Raw genomic sequence first — 20,774 nt, 5'->3', positions numbered from 1 at the left:
GTACAAATAAATACTAAATACTATGGACCAAATACTAGTCCATAATTATAATTAGTGATTAATAAAAATAGTTAAGAAGACTTTCTTAAAAAAAAATTTCATGAACACAAAAAATGATATTCTGAATGAAAAACTGAATGAGAACTGAATGTTTATTAGTTAGCAACATAAGCAGCATGAATATGAAATCAAATTTGCTCCTTACTTTGCATCCTTTTCTCTATATGCTAATATTCATGAGTCGGGTAACTAAACGTCCTTTTTCTTTTTATACCTTCCCTGCAATTGTGTAACTTCAAATATCTGTATCTCTCCCGATATTTTACCAGGCTCCCCAGCTGAATGTGCCAAACCATTAACTATCATTAACTATCATCTTGGCTTGCAACCCCAATCTAATAATACAATAACTACTGCTATATTTCTGCAATATACTTCAATATATACTTCAAGGATACTTCCAGACAGGAAACCCTAGTATTACCAGGGAAAAGGCACCTTATAGCCATTCGGTCTTTTCCTCTTTATCAGATTTTCCCAAATTTAAAAATAAATAGGAAAAAAATGGTTGAATGGCTATGTTCCTAGAATTGCTTAACTGGTTTGTAAGGAAGATTAAAAGATAATTTAAGAATGGGGGTTGTGTGAGGTTAAACTAGGCTCCCCTTAATCAACCATGCTATAAGATAAAAGAATTAACTACTGTCAGCACAGAAACAAACTTGAAAATGAAACCCAAAATCAATCAATCTAGAAATTTTCTCTTTCTGTTCTTTTCACTTTCCCCCACTTCCCTTTAGTATATGAGGGACAGGATACAAAATAGAGGATGAAACCTTTCTTTAAAGTCAGTACTTCCCAAACTTTTTCCTCCATTACCCAAAAATATTTATTTAGAAAGTCTTTTTTATTGCTTACTGAATCTTATTTAAATGTCCCTTTTATGATTGGTAATGAGTACCTGTATCATTACAGAAAGAAAAAAGAACACTTTTATCTATTTTGGGTTAATTTTGGGAAGCACTTTTTAAGTAGTGCCAGATCATTGCCATTTTTCAAAACAAAACAACAGGAAGAGATAGCGTCAAACACAGTCACTTCCTGTTTTAACTAGTGTATCCCAAATAGTAGGACACTGGTAGAGAGTACGTCCTCATACTTGGATATTAATAGAATGTATCAGCTATATTTTTCAAGCATAGCCAACGGGTTCTTTGAATCCCAGTTTTATTCCAAATTGGCTTTATTTTACAAAATCACAATGCTTATTATTTGTAATGTATTTTGAAAGAGGGAATACTGTTGGATTCTTTGAATGCTTTGGATCCTTTCCATTATTTATTATAAAAATTCAGATTTTGATTTAGACATATATATATATATATATATATATATATATATATATATATATGTGTGTGTGTGTGTGTGTGTGTGTGTGTGTGTGTGTGTGTGTGTGTGTGTTTCTTTTTTCTCTCTTCCTCTCTTCCATAACTTGCTGGGATAACATTCCCCAAGTTTTTGTAAACTGTATCTCTGAAATATAATTTCAGAAAGAGGTATTACTTAATCATTAGCTACAATAATTTTTGAAAAGAACATTTTCTTTTACAGGATTCATTACACCCACAATAACATATTGGTTCTATGATTCCACACTAAAAATATTGTATATGAGGCCTAAGCTTCTGTGGCAAAGACAAAAAATGTTCCAAATAGCTGTAGTTCAGTCACTTATCAAGGAAAAGAGCTCTTTAAATAAAATATTAAAGAACAACAGCTGTATGTTGAAAAAATATGTCTATACAGATTTAGAAGCTAAAACATATAAAGATTTATTTAATGACAGTATTATAAGATCTACAAATGTAACTGCTTATCTTTTGGATCAACTTCAAAATATACTATTGTATACATTTTGTCTACATTTATTATATTTGGCTTTATAGAGAGTGAAATAGAACAATATCTATATACACACATAGAAGCATGATCCAAGAGGATGAAATACTTTTTCAAATTAAAAACAACATAAAAAATAAAGGCATATACTCATGTATTCTGCTGTAACTTTTACTGATACTTTCAAGGTCAGCTTGAAAAACATAATCATGTTGATTAAAAGGGACATTTGTTTTACTAGATACAGACATCTTATCATTCTAGTAGCAGAAATGAAGTATTGAAAATATGCTGTTAGTTTATTTAATTTCCATACATATGAAATTTCCAATGTGGCAGTGCCCCAAAAATTCATTAAGTGAATTGTAGTACAAGTTGAAATTTCTACCTTTGCTTTACTACTCTAGTCTTATAATGGTCTGAGCTTCAAGAAAGAAATTATGGTGCACCATTTTGTAAAGCTGAATTTCACATTCAAACTTATATTGTGTACCATTAATGCCCAAAGTATTTAAAATGCATATATCAGAACAGAACTATGCATTTTATGAACAAACCTAAACAATCTTCCCACATTCTTTCCTTGGAAAAATGTTGAAAGGAGAAATGAAAGTACATCAAACTTTTTTCACATAAACACTTAATCATTTCCTGTTTGACAACTGCTCCACACTGGTCTCCTTGTTTCCCTCTCATGTTCAGACAACACTTCCTAGCTTCTACCATTATCAAACAAAAGGCACTTTAGAATTCTTTAACATTCCTCTTTACAAATTTTTTGACGAAAGAAAAAAATGAAGGGGAAAATGCAGGAAGACTACAAAAAGAAGACAGTGATATCTACCCCCCACCCCCCGCCCCCCCAATAAGCTCCTGGTTATAGTCAGGGCAGTGGTAGAATAACAGCTTCATCTGAAAAAATACATAATTCCATGCACATTTAAATTATTGCATCCATATACTTGAAAATCTAGGAGATAAAAAGAAAGTAATCTTACCAGAGTTACTTTTCTTAGCAAAGCAGCTATTACATATTAATATATTATGTATAATTTAATCACAGGACGCAAAATATTTCATATTACTATTACATTATTATATATACTGCTTTCCTCACAATGGGCAATAATAATAAAGCAATTGTATAATAATTATGGAAAACATTCAGTCAAAACATGAAATAAGAAGTTCACAAGGCCAAATTAAGTTCCAAAATCAGTGAACTGAGAAACTCATGATACTAAAATGAGAGGATTTCAGCCATTTAATTTTTTTTCTAATTTTCAGGTTCTATGGAATTAATTCATGAATGAGCGCATGGGTATTATGGTGCTTATATGCACCATAATGATAATACCATCTGATATTATGATTCTCAATATGAGACAATATGATTCTCATTATTGTCTATGTAGCAAACAACGTTACTGGCTGCCCAAAATGCTTCATAATTAAAAAGGTACTGCTGAGAAAGTAATCACAAAAAATTTATAGTTCATGCATTCTTGCGATATTGTTTTAAAAAAACAAAGTTAAATATGCTTCTGTGCATAGTCAGAACTAAAAGTAGTAGAAGTAAATTACAGGATGTAATTTTCCTGTTTGTTTGTTTACTTCCACCTTAAATATACTCATGCAGCCTACTTTTCATCAAGCAGAAAAAAGGAGACATTTTGTCTTTAAAGCAAAAGTTGATTTTGAACTTTAATGGACCAGAGGAAAAAGTATTAGGAATTATTAAATCTAACCAACATAATGTGATGAATAATAATCTAGTTTGAATTTTAGGAAATAAATAGCCATAATGTTTTTCTTAAAATTTATTCATTTGGCAGGAAACTATTACAAAATTAATAGGTCAATAAATTTCAAATGACAAAAAAATCAACTGAATACCCTAAGTAGATAATGATAAGGTCACCACAGTCTGATTCTCTAGTTGTATTAAGAATTTAACAAATTAAGTTCAAAAATTATTTCTGGGATCATTGTTTTTCTATCAGTTTCTAAAGGAAGATGAAAGAAAGAAATCTAAGCAATCTCTTCCATCTTTCCTCAATCATTTGGATCCAGTTTCTATAGCATAAAAATACACGTTTTATTTTAGGATAAGAAGGCACTATATCATAGTCTTGTGAAATGTTCGACAATAGTTGGGGTTTTAATGCATTGTTCCAATTTTGCAAAGTGGAGTGAGGAAATGGAATAAAATTGCTGAGAAGTATCTTCTTCCTTTACTTTCCATTTGTTTCATTTCATTTAAAGTGAAAAACCTGATGAGAGAGATTGTCTTTTTGAGGTTCTTTTTAAAGAGCCTTTTTAACAGAATAATGGAATAAAATGCTTCAGTTAAATAAATAAAATATGATACCTGTGTGCGATTGAAAGCCACTCTTGCAAAGACCGCCTGGGAGACACTGGCCCTTTTCAGCTCATCCCTGACTTGCTGGTAGATATCTGGAGATACTTCCACTGATGAATTTGTTGGTTCTGGTTTGATTGTTCTAGGGATAGGTGGATGATTTAGAAACTGTTGGTTAATTGCTTGTGGATGCTGATGAGCCAAGAGCCGACTTACTGCAATCTGTTGGTTTATCAAATGGGCCATTGCTATTTGCTGCCTTACAAGCTGTGGGCTGAGTTGAGGTGTAAGAAGACCAGGGCTCATGATTGGTTGTAACGTTGGCACTTGGTTTCTGATTGGAGTACTGTGATGAATTTGACCATGAGGAGACTGTTCATTTGTTTTGCCCAAACTTGCCAGCTGGTTGATATTCGGTAAGTGCATGGGACGTTGACCAAGAACACAATATTCTGACAGGTTGTCTCTTTCAACTCGTTCCACTGTTAAAATAAATAATAAATATATACCTTCATCTTAATTTGAAATGATATCAAGGATTGCAAGTGAAAAGATATAGAGTTGTATTAAGTTGTTTTCACTTTAGTGCCAACTCTATAGTGGTACAGTATTCTACACTAAATTAAACTAATAATGTTTATCCTTTGTAAATCTGACATGTAGTAAGGGTTACATGAATTTCAAGAATCCAAGTCCATTACATTGGGTCAGCCTCCAAACCAAGCATCAAACAATTGTGCTAATATTTTATTGTTGCACTGGTAAACTCAAAGATTAAGTCCCCAAATATTTACATTCAATTAGGATTTATTTTATTTATGATGGTGGATTTGAAGTTGGGTTTACTCAATTCTACTCTAATATTTTAACTACTGACACATTGCTTATAAATCTTCAATACTTTCTGAATTTCATTGTGCAGAAACAATCAAAATATTATATCGTATAATTTACATGTCCATTTGCATACGCAAAGACCTTTAGTTCTTCCATTCCATAAACTTACATTGTGTGTTTATGTGAGTGCGTGTGTGTGTAACTATATGCAGAAAAAAGAACGTGGCTGATACTGTCTTGCCTTTTTATTTGTTGTTGTTTATAATATCATCAATTCCCATACCATGTCTTTGTAAACACTTGAAACACTTGAAATCACTTGTATTCTTTCTCCCATGACATATGTGAAGCCAAATCACTGCTGTGTAAACACTATGTCTCTTCAGCAGACCCACAGGGTCAAATTCATATCCCCCAAATGAGTTATGGGATATATGCCCCTTTTTTTTGTTTAGAACTTCAATGCACATTCACTACTTCAGTGTATATTCAACTACTATTTTTAACTGTAAGCCACTCAGAGCATTAAAGAGTCATTAAAGGGAAATTTGAATCAAATAAAAAATAAACAAATATTGTAAGAGACTTTCTTAAATAAGCCTTTGTTAGCATATACCATTCAAGTAATTATGTAAATCTTCAATGAATTGTAGATACCCAGTTTTGAAATGTTTATCTTATCAATACAATACGACAGAATATTTTAAATACTTTGGCTTCTTTCAACAGCAAATTCAAGAAGCAAACATTTGCATCTATTTATAAATCTTAACCAATTTAAACTTTTCATTTATTGTTTTGCTTTATTTTATTTTATTTTTGCTTTGCATAGCCTGGTCAACTCAAAACGGGGTATAACAGGACAAAATCATAAATTTTGGGTCTTCTTGCCTTCTCCACCACCAATATATTCTTATTTTTAAAAAATAAAAAGTACCTATTCAAGTGATAGTGGAAGCAACTATACCTAAAGGTTTGAAAAATTCTAAATAAATGTGAAATTGTTTTTGCCAAGCTTCTATACAGATTCAAATCTATATAATCCTATAAGAATAATATTAATATTGTCGTTGCTAAACAATGCAGAATAGCAGTACCAGGAAAAGCATATATACTATATGCTTTACCTGGTACTATAGCTAGTTTTCATCACATTTGGGAAAAACAAAATTACAATACCATTACAAGCCTCTAGAAGGCAATAGATAAAGATACACAGTATAAATTATTTTATTTATTATTAAATTTATATGCCGCCCCTCTCATTGTCAAGCAACTCTCTAATTACCAGTCTTGACTTCCTAGAACTATTCTAGAGCATGGGAGGTGCTTTTCATGTGGGTAATTCATTTAAAAACTGTGATTATCTTAATTACTTATTTCTTTTCATCAAAATTCACTTAACCCAATTTTGAGCAAAGACGTAATTTCAGAAATCTCATTTCCAGTCAACACTTAACTTCATGTTTACCCCAACCAACTATCAGTGTTATTTACTGTCTGGTCTCTGACCAGGAAAACTGTATTTGCTCATCTGTGATTTATGTGTCCAAAAGGGCAGTTCCACTATAGTATTTGGCAGGCATGAAATGCTTCCTAAAATGAATTCCTGCAAATCTGTTGAAAATCTATTTTCAAAATAGTACATATCACTCAAATAATTCTCCAGTAAATCTTATTACCTAGAACTCATATGAAGATTGCTATAACTTCTATACAACTTCATTAATATGAAATCATTTAGAAAGTAGTTGTAATTTTTAAGAACACAAGATCAAGTTCTGAATTAGATCAAAGGCTCACCTTCTCCAGAATTCTATTTCAGAAATGGCTAAGCAGATATATATAAAAAGCTTACAAATGCAATATGAACACAATAGCCACCCACTAATGGGAACTCAAGAATCAGTTTTCATGACAAATAGAGTTGCCTCATAAAGCACTGATCACCCAAAATTCAGGATTACAGTTAGTTTTTAAGCCTATTAATATTGCCGTGGAGAGCCAGTTTGGTGTAGTGGTTAAGGCATCAGGCTAGGATCTGGGAGACTTGAGTTCTAGTTCCACCTAACACTAAATTTGAATCTTCTGCAAACCATGGAAGCAAATTTTATTGCATTGTCTTTTGAAAGAAATATTGGAAGAATTTATTTTCCCTTCTTTCCATACCCCAAAGAGATGTATAGCATGCTGCATTTCACAACATTGAATATAGCCTACAGTATAGAACTTTATAAACAGATCAGAATTAGAACTATTACTGTAGGACTATCAGATCTTTACTTCAAAAAACCAAACAACCACTAAATAGGATCAGTGACAGGAAAAGCTCTTTGCTGTAGTGGTCATCTGGCTTTTTACAGCCCATACCACTTAAGTCCTTATTATTATATGCAATGGGTCACATTTACATAAGCTTTTAAAGTTATAAAATAGATGTTGTTGAAATTTCAGAAGGAGTTGCTTATAGATTTGGGTTATGTGTGGATGATTACAATGAAATATGCTTTACATTATGCCCATAATAAAGATTTGATTTGATATAGCCGTCATCCTTCATTGAAAATCTTGTTGTATTGTTTTTTCTTCTTTTCTCTTTCATTAGTTTTCTTTTTTACTTTGTTCTTTTTTTACTAAACAAAGGATACTTTTTGTATCCTATAAAAACAGTTATTGCTGTACAGCACCCAAAGTTACTTTCTGTGAGGGGGGCAGCCATGTAATTTGTTTAATAAATAATAAAAATAAATAAATTATAAAAGGCATCAAAATGATCTGAACTGATAATATATAAACTTTTCATCATCCACACCTAGCCATTTGAGTGCCTGTCAAGTTACTTAAAATACTATTGTGAATATATCTCAGTGACATACTAAATTTGATCAGCTACAAATTAAAATAAAGCAACACTTTTTCTTGAATGTTGTGTATCCTATACATGGTAGAAAAAAAATTATGGCACACCCCATGCAAGCAATTTACAGAGCACATATTTATGGGTCTGTATTAATTTCACCCCTCAAAGTGCAGTTTCAATTGGTTTATGGTCAGGTGCAAACAACATGCAGAGTTCAAGGTAATTACTTTATTATGCTCTGCCTATAATAAGGAATCACCCCAGTGTCGCAGCCTACTCTTTGGAACAATTAGATAAAGTTCCAAGGAAATTGGTAGTGGGGAGATTGATCCTATCCCTTTTGTGGGTGCACAGTGACTCCAGGCTAATTCTGCACTTGATCCCTCCTCCCTGCCAGGCTGGATGCTTCCCAGCAATTGTAAAATTGATCTATGTTATGAATGAAAACCTACATGAATAAGATTGCATTCTTAATTTTTTCTATATACACTCCTCTGCCTCGTATATGGTGCAATTTTTACTATTATTCTTACTATGTTTATTATTAATAATTATTGTAATCATAATTATTATTATAAAGTTCTATGAATTGCTAAGATAAATCTTCCTTATAAACGTATAATATAAAATTTCAAATACAAATTATGAAAGGGAAAAGGAGGACAAAACGATAAGAGGATTACAAGGGAGCAAAAATGATATAGTCTATATGATTTTTTTCTAGTATCAGTTTTAATGGACTGCAATCAATTTTCAGAAGCTTGTCTGTCAATAGATGTAGATCTCACCAATATAAAATGCAAGTCTGATTGATATAAAGAAAAAAGTTGATATGAGCTAAGCATAATAGCAATGTTGAATATGTAATGGATTCCACAACTATAAGCTGTTTATTTCAAGCGCTCTTTGCATATAACTTTTACATCTGTTGCTAATGATATCAAATTATTGATTGTTCAGTTTCTCATATTTGTTTAAACATTAAATATATGTTCTGCAACCTAATGCTTTTTTTCTTTCAGAAAGTTTTTAAAATTTTTTGCTATGCATTAGTCATATTTACTTTGATCTTTCTGTAAGTATAATTATTTTTACTGTTTGTTTAGTTCAACAAAACAGGAGGGGAAAGGATTGACCAAAGAGAACTGTATGTGGCAACTTGTAACAGAATCTCATAGCTTATGTTTAGGAAATCATGGTTTTGATTAAGAAGGAACCAGTTAGTTCCCACTGCTTTATTAAAAGAGACATTAGTGGATAAATCAGAAACACATTTCACAGAGCAGATTATGTTCAACTGAAAAGCCAATAAAATGATTCTGAAGCTCTTCATCATTTTCCATTTGCAATATTAAATTAGAATAGCTTTTTTACAATTAGTTTAATGTAACAAAAATTAAGATATATGTGTGCAACAGTGGTTGCTTCAACTGGATTGACCTTGAATGATGGCTGATCTTGCTGACCAAATTCATAGTAATTTAACCCTTATTTTTAAATTAACAGGAATACACTAAAATAGTTTCTGAAATTGAACCTTTCATCTTACTTATAAAGCAAATTCTCATTTATAAAAACTATAAATGAGACAATATAAAACAAAATATAACAAAAACTCTTAAAGATGATGATGATGATAAAGTTTGGTTCTGTTTATTTTTCAGTAAGTATACCTATTTTTCATTGCTGTTTTCCTCCCATTTGTTGTACCTGAAGAATCAACACTATATGAACTGTGTTAAAGCAGCCTGTGTTTATTTCACACAGGCTGTAACCTTTCATTGCCCCTCATGCATACATATACATGCACACACATTTCCAATGAGTTTTAAACTCAAAATGTTCAAAAAGCAGCATCATACAGTTATCCAGAAAACTCTTTGGGCTTAGATCCTTGACCTCCTAATTCAAATCAAGGTCTTATTCTGCTTTTCTATACTTAACAATTAACTGTACGCTTATTTTAAAAAAATGATGAGGGATGAGAGAAAAAGAAAAGCTTTAAAACTGAATGAAGAGAGGAAGTAGAAAAGCATAATACAATAGAAATACTTGGTGGTTGCAATAGCAATTCTGGGACTCCAGGAAGAGATTTTTAATGTTTGAAGGTGCTTTTACACCACAGCCAAATGTAGTAAAAATGCTCCCCCTTTTTGTCTTACAAGTAACAATGATCCGTAAACGGCCTTGAAGCTATTTAGTGCCTTTGATTACATTTTCACTGTACATATATAAAAAGCACTTTTGAAATATTCTTTTCTTTACTTTAAGATACAATACTTATAAAAATTGTTGAAGATCATAGAGAAACTGCTTCAACCAAAGTAGATCTTTATATCTGGGAAAATATTGATGACACTATATAAACTAGCCTTTGTAAACACCTCTTGATCATTTTAGAATAACAGATTTCAAGTATTCACGATCTGTTAAAAGATTTGGCATTGAATGATAATTAAAATCAATTTACCTTTAATTTTCTTGTACTTTTTATACCATCTTCCAAATTCCTGGCACTTAGTAGCTGACACATTTGCATAATACGTGCTATTTACAATGGATGATATCATACTCTGAAACAAGAAAAAAGAGAAATAAACAAATTCTAAATAGAAAATAATCAAAATTCTTCCTCCCCCCGCCAAAAAATAGTAATATAGTTGAAAATGTATCATTCATTCATTCTTAAGTGACAAAAATAAACATTAAAAATGTATTCACATACAAAAAATATTGTATAGATCCTACAACTAGTTTCATTTTCCTTTTATATAACTGGAGAAATTTGCTTTTCCTATTAATTTTGTGGCAAATCTATATGACTCCCAGTTGTCACTTTAATTTATATTGGGTATTGTCAAAAGAATCTTTATGCTTCAAGTATGTTAGAAGCTGTGTCACATTGGGGAATACAAAGGGTGAGAAGAACCGTGATTTAGGAACCAGATCCTAAAGGTAAGATTAGATACTTTAGCATGTATAATCCAAATAATGGTTTTCAGATGTTTCTATTCTGCTTCCAACTGCAACAAGGACCACACAGCCAGAAATCTAGGAATATTTGTGCTACTTGCTTCAGAACAACAGCTAAGCAAATATAAATAATATTTATAGAAACATGTCTTTAATCTTTTTGTGAAAATTCACATAGGAAATAAATTGCTATACTATTCCAAGCAGAAGAAACTAAAAATATTACATGTCAAATTAAGCAGGTCTAACTTATATTTAACGGTTGTATTTTTATTTTTAACCCCTGAAAATAGACATTAGTGGCCGAATCTTTTTCTATCTAGCACAGACTTTGAATTAAATGTCATAGGATATGCTATGATAAATATAGCTCTTCTTTTTGCTGCTGCATTGCTCTGATTCAGTGTATTTTTTTTATTAATTATACTTTTCCTTATTCTTTATGGAGTCTAGCTTCAGAAGGTAATGTGTGAATTTTGGAGTAGGAAAGAGCATGCTCAAAAAGGCTAACAAAACAAGTAGTTTAAAAGATTTAGTATCACATAAATATGCTATGAAAGTTCTGCAAATGCAGAACTGCAAAAAGCATCTGAGGGATGGGAAATCTCCGACTGTTCTTGCTTCTTTGCTTATTGTCATTTTTATTCATTTTTAATTAAATTTCAAAAATCAAGAGAAATAACAGTTAGGGGGTTATTTTGATTTGATTATTTATGTGGTATACTCTGTATTGTTTCTTAACCTGCATCTCAAGCAGTTTAAGTAATAGAAGAGCATGAAAATAAATGCCTGATTTCTGTTCTCATGTACCATGGTCCTGATTCAAGTATTCATAAAATACTGTAAAAATTAAAAAAAGATATTGAGATTTCCAATCACTTCTCATTTATGTACCCTTGGAACAAGTTGAAATGGTACCCTTAAAAATTTTTAATGGGTTTTATCCAGTAGGAAATGAACAGGTTGAGCTAGAGGGAGAGGTCAAACACATCATCAGTCTTAAGTCCCTTTATGCCCACAAGAGCAGCTCACCATTGATTCTTATCTATTTGTTTTAACCATTAGTGGTTCATATTCTTGTAAACAGCTTAAGCTTGCAATAAACCTTTATATTCATTTGAACTGCCTAGATTTCTTGATTTTTTTGATGCTCAGCACAACTGTGAACACTCTCCCTTCAAAGCTCAAGAAAAAAAAATCTTTACTCTATCCTGCACATTACCATCTTCCAAGGAGCATTTCTACAGCCATAGAGTGTGATCACAACAATTTAGTTTATTGTTTCTTTAACTCTCTGCCCCAAAGTGGTATTTGATGGTGTTTAAGATTCCAAAAACACTGTAACATAATTGTTGCACATTTAGCCAGGGAATCAAACCTATCTAGAGTTAAAAGTGAGAAAGTCTAAGTCTTTATGCATAGCAGAGGATATAAATGGAAAAATATTCAGTTTATAACTAATGTTTATAACTGGTGGTAAAATGTCCTATATCATTTCTAAACTATGTCAAATTTAAGATTTCCCAGTAATAACATGAGGTAGGTTTTTCTAAAACTGTGACATGTTCACAAACTCACCCAAGCTCATATAATAAATATAGACATTAGGGGTGGGTAGAATTGTGCCTGCTGACCCATTACTTATGGTACAAACGTTAACAGGATTTGGAAAAAAAGAGAGTGGAAGAGAAGAGTGTGAAAAGATGGAGAAAGAAAGCATAATTACATTCTTTGAAAGGATAGTATGCATTTGATAGAGCAATCAATTCTAAACTCTTATTAGAACTTGTCTAAACAACATACTGTATTCTATATATCACTTTTTTTTCAGGCACTCATTTTGTACTTTAGCCCTCTGCCCATAAATAAAAGACAATATGGATCAACTGAGAATGTTCAAGGTTTTAAGGATTGTTACGTCTGTCTTAAGCTTCTGCAAGCTTAAGACAATGCACCATTTCACCCTTCAGTTCCTCCAAACCACAAATTAACACGAAAAAAACCTTTACATTCAAAATTGCAGCATGGGAAATTGCTGACTCTAGCCACACAGTTACAAGTTGCCAACTCCTAATTAGACCAAGAGTGTGGAACTTAAGTCTTATCCAGGAATTGCTGAACTACAATTCCCAGCAATCCTAAAGGCATGGCCAGTGATGAGAGTTAATAAAAATTGTAGTTCTACAATTTTAAAATTGTAGTTCTAGACAAACATATGTTCTCCATTCCAGACTTAAATTATGGTTTAGAAGATGGGAAAAGCTCTAGCAAAACATAGTGATGTGTAAAAACTTGACTGATCACACTTGCAAGAAATTTCTTTTTTTAAAAAAACTTTCAACTGACAAGCATTTTATCAGTTTCATTTTCATAAATTTCACTCCTGAAAGTTTAAACAAGAATCCTGCTAATTTGCCCATACCTTAGACTGGAAGTCTGCCTACCTTGAGTAAAGTGGAAAAGTGGGCCTTCCTAAACCAAAACACTGGTGGGATTCAATTTTTTTTTACTACTGGTTCTCTGGGCGTAGCTTGGTGGGCGTGGTGTGGCTTGGTGGGCATGGCTTGGTGGGTGTGGCAGGGGAAGGATACTGTAAAATCTCCATTCCCGCCCCACTCCAGGGAGGTTACTAAAAAATTCCATTCCCTCTCCACCCCACTAACCTGCTTTCCAGCTCTGTTCTCCTGTGCAGGGCAACAAAAGTAGACCCAGCTGATCAGCTGGGACTTGGGAGGCAGAGAATAGATGGGAGCGGGGCCAGTCACAGATGGTATTTGCGGGTTCTCCAAACTACTCAAAATTTCCACTACCGGTTCTCCAGAACTGGTCAGAACCTGGTGAATACCACCTCTGGCCTAAAACAATTATTTTCATTATTTATTGGTAAACTATAATGGCTATAATGTTTGACTACAAGGTTAACATTGTCACTATAACTTGATCATAACTATCATTATCTCCCTGATTTCTACATTCAGTTGTTTCCAATCTATTCTCCATTGTCAAGACTTAATCATTTCAGAGTGTACTTGAAATACAACATAATAACGGTGACATAAATATTTGTTAGTCTATCTTCCTCTTTTCTCAGATATAGCAGGTGATAAATAGTTTTAATAGCAAAATGAGTATAATGGAGTAACCAATCTTTTCATTCCCATTTCCTTGATCTATGACCCAGTAACTACAATCTGATTGACTTCCAAAGTAAAAGGCAAAAAATAGTTTGGTTAATGAAGCTCATAAGGTTTATAAGGCTTATGTTTGCTAATATTATTTTATATTATTTAATTAAACAGTAAAATTTGACTCATCTGCTTTCTATTTTATATGAGTCAATTACATTAGCCATAGCAAACTAGAAAAAAGTTATCTAACCTTCATGTCTTAATGATGTTGTAATAATGCTATTTAATCATTGTAATGAAACCTTGATCTTCATGCCCTGTTACTTTACCTATGAATAGCTACTTTAAAAAAAAATTAATGTTCAATACATATAAATAGATGAGAGTATATGTTTACAAATCTCTCAAATATATATACATTTCTATACAGTATATCAGAAACTGATCCAGATATATTCTGATTATGAACCTATAGTAGCTGAAATTAAAACTTGTATCAAGGCTGGAAGTGGAATAAATGTTATGAATTATAACACAGGTAAGTGTTATAATTTTGTCCATAATTTATGGTAAGTGTCCATAATTTTCAAGCCAAGCAAATAAAATTACAAATTTCTCCAAAATGTAGAAAAACTATTAAAAAGTCACTTGACATAGGAAGGAAATATATCTAGAATATCATAACAGTAATTTATAGACTGCTTAGCTTAAAAGATATCTTTCATAATATCATTCTTCAGAAAAACCATTTTCAACTATTTTTCCTTTATCAACAACATCTAAAAGGAGAATAGATAAATCAGTGGAATTTTAAATTAAGCCATGTGATTACACTTCCTTTTAAATGGCACCATGAATCAGTATGTGTAAAGAAAATGAAAGTATGTGTTCAAACAAAAGGTAGAGGAAAAACTCCCTGTGATACTGCCGGTTATTCTTTTGCAGAGGAATATTTGATGCACTGCAAGCACACTAATAAACAACAGCATTTAATCTGCAGTTTCTTTCCTAGGAGACAATTTTGTAATTTGCTGCTGTCAATAATATATTAATCACAAGGGAGATGTAATGATATTTCACATTTGGTACAATATTTTTCTTAAAACTGATTTGGGAAAAGGGATTTTGTTAAAAAATAGTCAAATTATGATAACAGGCAGCTTATCTAAAGCATTCAATTTTTTGCATGATATGAACTACAACAAATAAATTGGTAGTAAGCAGATATATAATTACTAAACTAAACCAACTAAAACAAAATAATTAGTACTACTATTAAACAGCTATTATTCCACCTATGATCTATCTATCTATCTATCTATCTATCTATCTATCTATCTATCTGTTTTTCTTTCTCAATACTTGTCAGTGGGCCCTTTGGAAAATATTTAAGAACTAATATAACATAATATAATGCTAGACTCCTGAATGTTTAGAATATTACTGATTGCATCATTTGCTGAAAAGATTATGTCCTATCTTGCTTCTCTTCTTCCTCTTCTTCTTCCCTACCCATAAAGGTATATCATAGTCTCACCTTTATTGACACATTGTGCCTTGTGTATGACAAATAGAGAGAAGACATGTGCCATTTTTATTGGGAACATGTTGATCCTACTGCTTTGGTACACAGTTTTATAAAGTTTTATTTAAAACAGGGATGGACATTTTCAGAGACTATCAGATACAGGTAGCATGCAGCACCTCCCTGAGCTCCCTTTTTGGGCCTCCTGGGCCTTAGGGAAGCTTTCTGGGGGTGTTTTGCTCCCAGGAAGCTTTCCTGGGGCCCAGGAAGGCAAAAAACATGATAAGGACTGACTGGGTGGGGAGGGGAGGGGCGAGCAGAGAGGGGCAGGCCAGCCAGGGGCACGATTTGCCGGTTCTCCGAACTGTGCAGAATCATAACAACCCACTAGGTAGAATTCCACCCCTGGGTTAAACAAATTATTGAATGATTTTGCATTACATCTATTCACATATCTCAAAATGTATAGTAGAGCAAACCAGAAGAAAATAAATTATTTTAAAAATTATTATTTAAAAACTAAATTAATAAATTATAACTCCTTAAGAATACTAAAATAGGTTCCATACATGGCAGAATGGCAACTTTTAAATGTTATGTAACAAAATCCCAACCATGCTATTTAAGGGTATGTTTATCAGAGGCATCCTTTAGAAGAATAGAACATTGATTAGCTTTGCACGCAGAGACAAAACCCCAATGAGGATGTCTAAATGGCTGCCATTTTTGCCTCCTGCTGTGCAGTTCTCTGCTAGATCTTCACCTACTTTTCAGCTTGCTAGCACTGCCTCTGGGAAAGTACAAAATGCAGAAGCTAAGTAGTAACTAATCCTTTCCCATATTCTTCTTTTGCTACAATGGTGGAATGGCAGCTAGATGTTATAGCATTTTATTTCAGCAGGGCAGGGAAATCCCAGAACTAAGCAGACACAGAGCAGACACAGAAAATCTACCTTTGCTGTCTTAACTTCTGAACTGAGCTAATTAATCCTTATGCATTTTAATAAATGTGATAGTCAGCAAACCTGCTACCAGGTTTTTGCTGATTTTTTCTCATTTACTTTACTACTGTTAACATGGATGTGCAATCACTTTCAATTTAGACAGGACTCTTACATACAGATGCTAGGATTAAACAGTGAATCTTTTGTATTTAAAAGCATGAATTTGTTAATTAATTAAATTATAAACTTTCCTTGAAGATCTGTCTCTTTTTTGTTAAGGAAAAAACAAGTTAAATCGTATATTAAAACCAGAGGTGGTATTCAGCAGGTTCTGACCAGTTCTGGAGAATTGGTAGTGGAAATTTTGAGTAGTTTGGAGAACTGGCAAATGCCACCCCTGACTGGCCCCCACCCCCATCTATTCTCTGCCTCCCAAGTCTCAACTGATTGGCTGGGTCTTCTTTTGTTGCCCTGCACAGGAGAACAGAGCTGGAAAGCAGGTTAGTGGGGTGGGAAGGGAATGGAGATTTTGCAGTATCCTTCCCCTGCCACGCCCACCAAGCCACGCCCACCAAGCCATGCCATGCCCACTAAGCTATGCTCACAGAACCAGTACTAAAAAATTTTGAATTCCAACACTGAATTAAAAAACCCCTTTTAGCAACAATTTGCCTAAAACAACATTAAGTTCTATAAAGAACTGATAATAAAAAATAACGATTATCTATCTGGCAAAATAGATAATCTTGTAAAAAAACAAAGAACTGAATTTTTGATAAAAATGATTACACATACAGTTATAACTGATGATTATATAACTACAGTTATTAACTGATGAGTAACATTTACTCTTTCCAAGGCATTTTTAAAGGTATCTTTGACTGTATTAAAAATTGACATTAAACAATCTATTGATTCAGAAAGTTTTGATTGAAAAAATATAGCAAAAATGTTCATGCAATCAAATATGAAATTTTATTAATTGATAAACAAAATAACTGGCTTAGTTCAAAGGTTTCAATACAGCAATATATTTTTCAAATATTTTGTTGCTGGAGCAGTATTGTTTGATGACCTTAATGAAGATAGCAAGAAAGAACAAATTTAATGTGAGAATTAAAGGTAGTCTCCAGATAGATATGAAGTTTCACACCATTTAAAATTCCAATTTTAACTTTTAATAATTCAACTTATTTCACTATGCCAAAGATAAACCTTTCTTTTTGGCAAGTAAAACTATTTTAATTCAAATTTTAGCACATAATTAAGCCTCCAATAAATTTATATTGTTCAAACTTCCCATTACAATTTTAAGAAACTGTATTTTGCTTTTTGTATAATTTAAAAATTAAGAACAAAAAGTTAATTTTGAAAATAGATCTCCAAAGTGCAATTGCCAAATAAAAAGGCACAATTTGAAATAATTCAGAGAGAAGAAATGGAGATAAAACTGTAAGTCATATCTTTCCATAATTTTGTTATGATCACATCTAGAATATCATGTCATGTTTTGATCAGTCAGAGTCACTGTAAATCACTATACAAGGATGTTGCACATTTACTCAAACTAAAGAAAAGAACAACTGAAATTATTGATAGGTTATAGCACTCAGCAGCATGCCTGCAAGGAAGATAATGTTTATCAGTATTTTTTGACTTAAGGAACTTCCATATGCAGATATTAATTTCCAGAATTTTCAGTAATAGTCAAACTAATGCAGAAATTCTTGGAGTTGAGGTCCACAGATCTAGAAACCAACCAAATTTAAACTATGATTTAGAGCAGTGGTTACCAACCGATGGGCCGCGAGAAAGTTTTGGTGGTCTGCAGAGAAATGTCACCCCCAGAGCACACACCCCCAAAGCAATTAATCCAGGCTGCTCAGGAACACAAGGCTGCACCACCCACATGGTCTGCCCTCCCCGCCCACTCACTCCTTACTTGGCAAATTTCCCTGCTAAGTTACTATTTTTCCTTTTCCCGACCATCAGCTGTTCTGCTGTGCTGGGAGATTTAGATTAGCAAGAAAGCAGGAAATCATTGGATTTCTTGCTTTCTAGCTAATCTTTAGATCTTTGGCTCTGCTTTTAAGCAAAGCCGAACCTTCCTTAGGACTGAAGCAGTGCAGACTCAGCTAGCTGATGGCAGAAACACAGACCTCTAAGTAAATCTGTAATTCTGTGAGCAACTCAATCTGCCTGCCTGCTTTGCCAGCTTTTGAGTAAAAGTTGCTCTTTTTTTAATTAAAAAATCAATATTTACATACATGGTGTGTTGTGAGTTAATTTTGTGAGTTTGCTTGCAAGCAAATTTTATGTGACAGACTCAGCTAGTCAATGGCAGAAAGACAGATCTCTGAATGAATCTGTGATTCTGTGAGCAACTCAATCTGCCTTCCTGAGTTTGGATAAAAGTTGCTTTTTATAAAAAAAAATCAATATTTACATACATGATGTGCTGTGAGTTAATTTTGTGAGTTTTCTTGCTAGCAAATTTTATGGGTTTGCTTGCAAGCAAATTTTATGTGACAGGCTCAGGTAGCCGATCTCCCAGATCTCTGAATCTCTGTGATTATGTGAGCAACGCAATCTGCCTGCCTGCTTTGCCTGATTTTGGGTAAAAGTTGCTCTTTTTTAATAAAAAAATTCAATATTTATATAAATATTTATAATATTTACATACAAGCCATGCCCAGCCAGTCACATGACCACCAAGCCACACCCACAAATTAGGCCATGCCCACAGAACCAGTTGTTAAAAAATTTGAATTCCACCCCTGCCTCTGTGTGTGTGTGTGTGTGTGAGAGAGAGAGAGATAGAGAGAGAGAGAGAGGGAGGGAGGGAGGGAGGGAGGTTAGATCAAATCTCTCTCTCTCTCTCTCTCTCTCTCTCTCTCTCTCTCCCACCACCACCACCACCAACGTCAGCAAGCCACTGTCAGTCAAAATTCGTATTAGTGGTCCCCGGGATTTAAAATCATGAGTTTGGTGATCCCTGAAGTCCAAAAGGTTGGCGACCCCTGGTTTAGAGCAAAGGCAGGTAAAAGGAGAAACTACATAAAGGTACATAAAACTATGCAAAGTATAGAAAATGCAAGTTTCTGTTGCCTTAGAATGTTGCGTCATCCAATGAAATAAAACTAAATGATAAGGAATAAAATGTACTTTTATACAACACACACTTAAATTACAGATTTTTCCTATTTTCTGGGGTGGTGATATATACCAGTTTATACAACTTTAGGGAGAGACTAAAGAGATTAATGAAATACCTGCTATCAATGGCTGCCAGTCTTGATGACTGTATATTAGTTACTGATTATCAGTTGTTAAGAGTGTTTACAATGCAAAATAGCTATTGGTCTGTTGTCTATACTTATAGGCTGTCCAAATGTCCCCAGTTGAAAACTATGTTATATAGAATGCTAGACTAGGAGAAGTTTTGGAGGGATTCTACAGTATTCTTATATTATTATCTGTTGTTACTGCCAACAATGTAGGGATGGATAGCCTAAATCTATTCTCATATGTCCTCAGAAGCACAATGTGTATTTTTCTTTGTTTATAATGTTTTAATGGACCATAGGCAAATTGATTAAATAAATATGCATTTGAACTGAATATGTTAAATAGAAAGGGAATGTGTCTCTCGGATATGATGTGCTGTTGATCCAATGAGAGGGAAAAGCCCTTGGAAACAGAAAAAAAAAAGTAAACATTTTATTCTGAAGTACTCCCAAGGCCCATTGTTTGAGAAGAACCAGCCTAAGCAATCCTAAATTGTTTAACAATAGGATTGTGTAAAGTTTTTGAACAAAATATGTGAAAACATACATTAGTGTGAATGAAGCATTTCTCTCAGAATTCTTATAGAAGTTGTGTCTTTTGCACAAATTGCACAAGTCCTAGAAAAGAGTTCCTCATCATCTCATACACTTATGTATGCATGGTCATTTCACTTTATAGTGGGTTCTTTGGAAATGTTGTTTGTGCACACACAGATAACTGAGAACAGCTTTTGAAGCATAAGCCTTGCAAATTTAAAGAATGGTGTTTTTTCATACTAATATGCATTGTGAAGCATCTCCTTCAAATGCTTTGCATGGTCCTACTCAAGAACATCTCCACTGTATTTTTCTTCTTTGAGTTTCACCATTCTAAAGAAAACATCAAAAAATGTAACATTCCTCAAACATTATGCGCAATGTTCAATAAGAGAGACATAAAAAAAGGTATCTCAAAATAC

General features: G+C 33.0%; 1 protein-coding gene across 2 annotated transcripts in view; it reads right to left on the bottom strand.

The window, feature by feature from the left end:
• SATB2 (SATB homeobox 2) overlaps window positions 1-20,774 on the bottom strand; it is a 156,482-nt gene that overhangs the window by 77,927 nt on the left and 57,781 nt on the right. For both annotated transcript variants that reach the window (XM_026696843.2, XM_026696844.2), the window contains exons 6-7: window positions 10,429-10,531; window positions 4,271-4,743 (exon numbers count right to left, since the gene is read on the bottom strand). In XM_026696843.2, coding sequence (XP_026552628.1) covers window positions 4,271-4,743; window positions 10,429-10,531 — 576 coding nt within the window. The remainder of the gene's footprint in view (window positions 1-4,270; window positions 4,744-10,428; window positions 10,532-20,774) is intronic.

This window comes from Pseudonaja textilis, chromosome 1 (assembly GCF_049901715.1).
Source record: "Pseudonaja textilis isolate UNSWEBS1 chromosome 1, rPseTex1.2, whole genome shotgun sequence".
NCBI classification, from domain to species: Eukaryota; Metazoa; Chordata; class Lepidosauria; order Squamata; family Elapidae; genus Pseudonaja; species Pseudonaja textilis.
The sequence above is the reverse complement of the archived record's forward strand: the minus strand, read 5'-3'. Positions and strand labels throughout refer to the sequence as shown.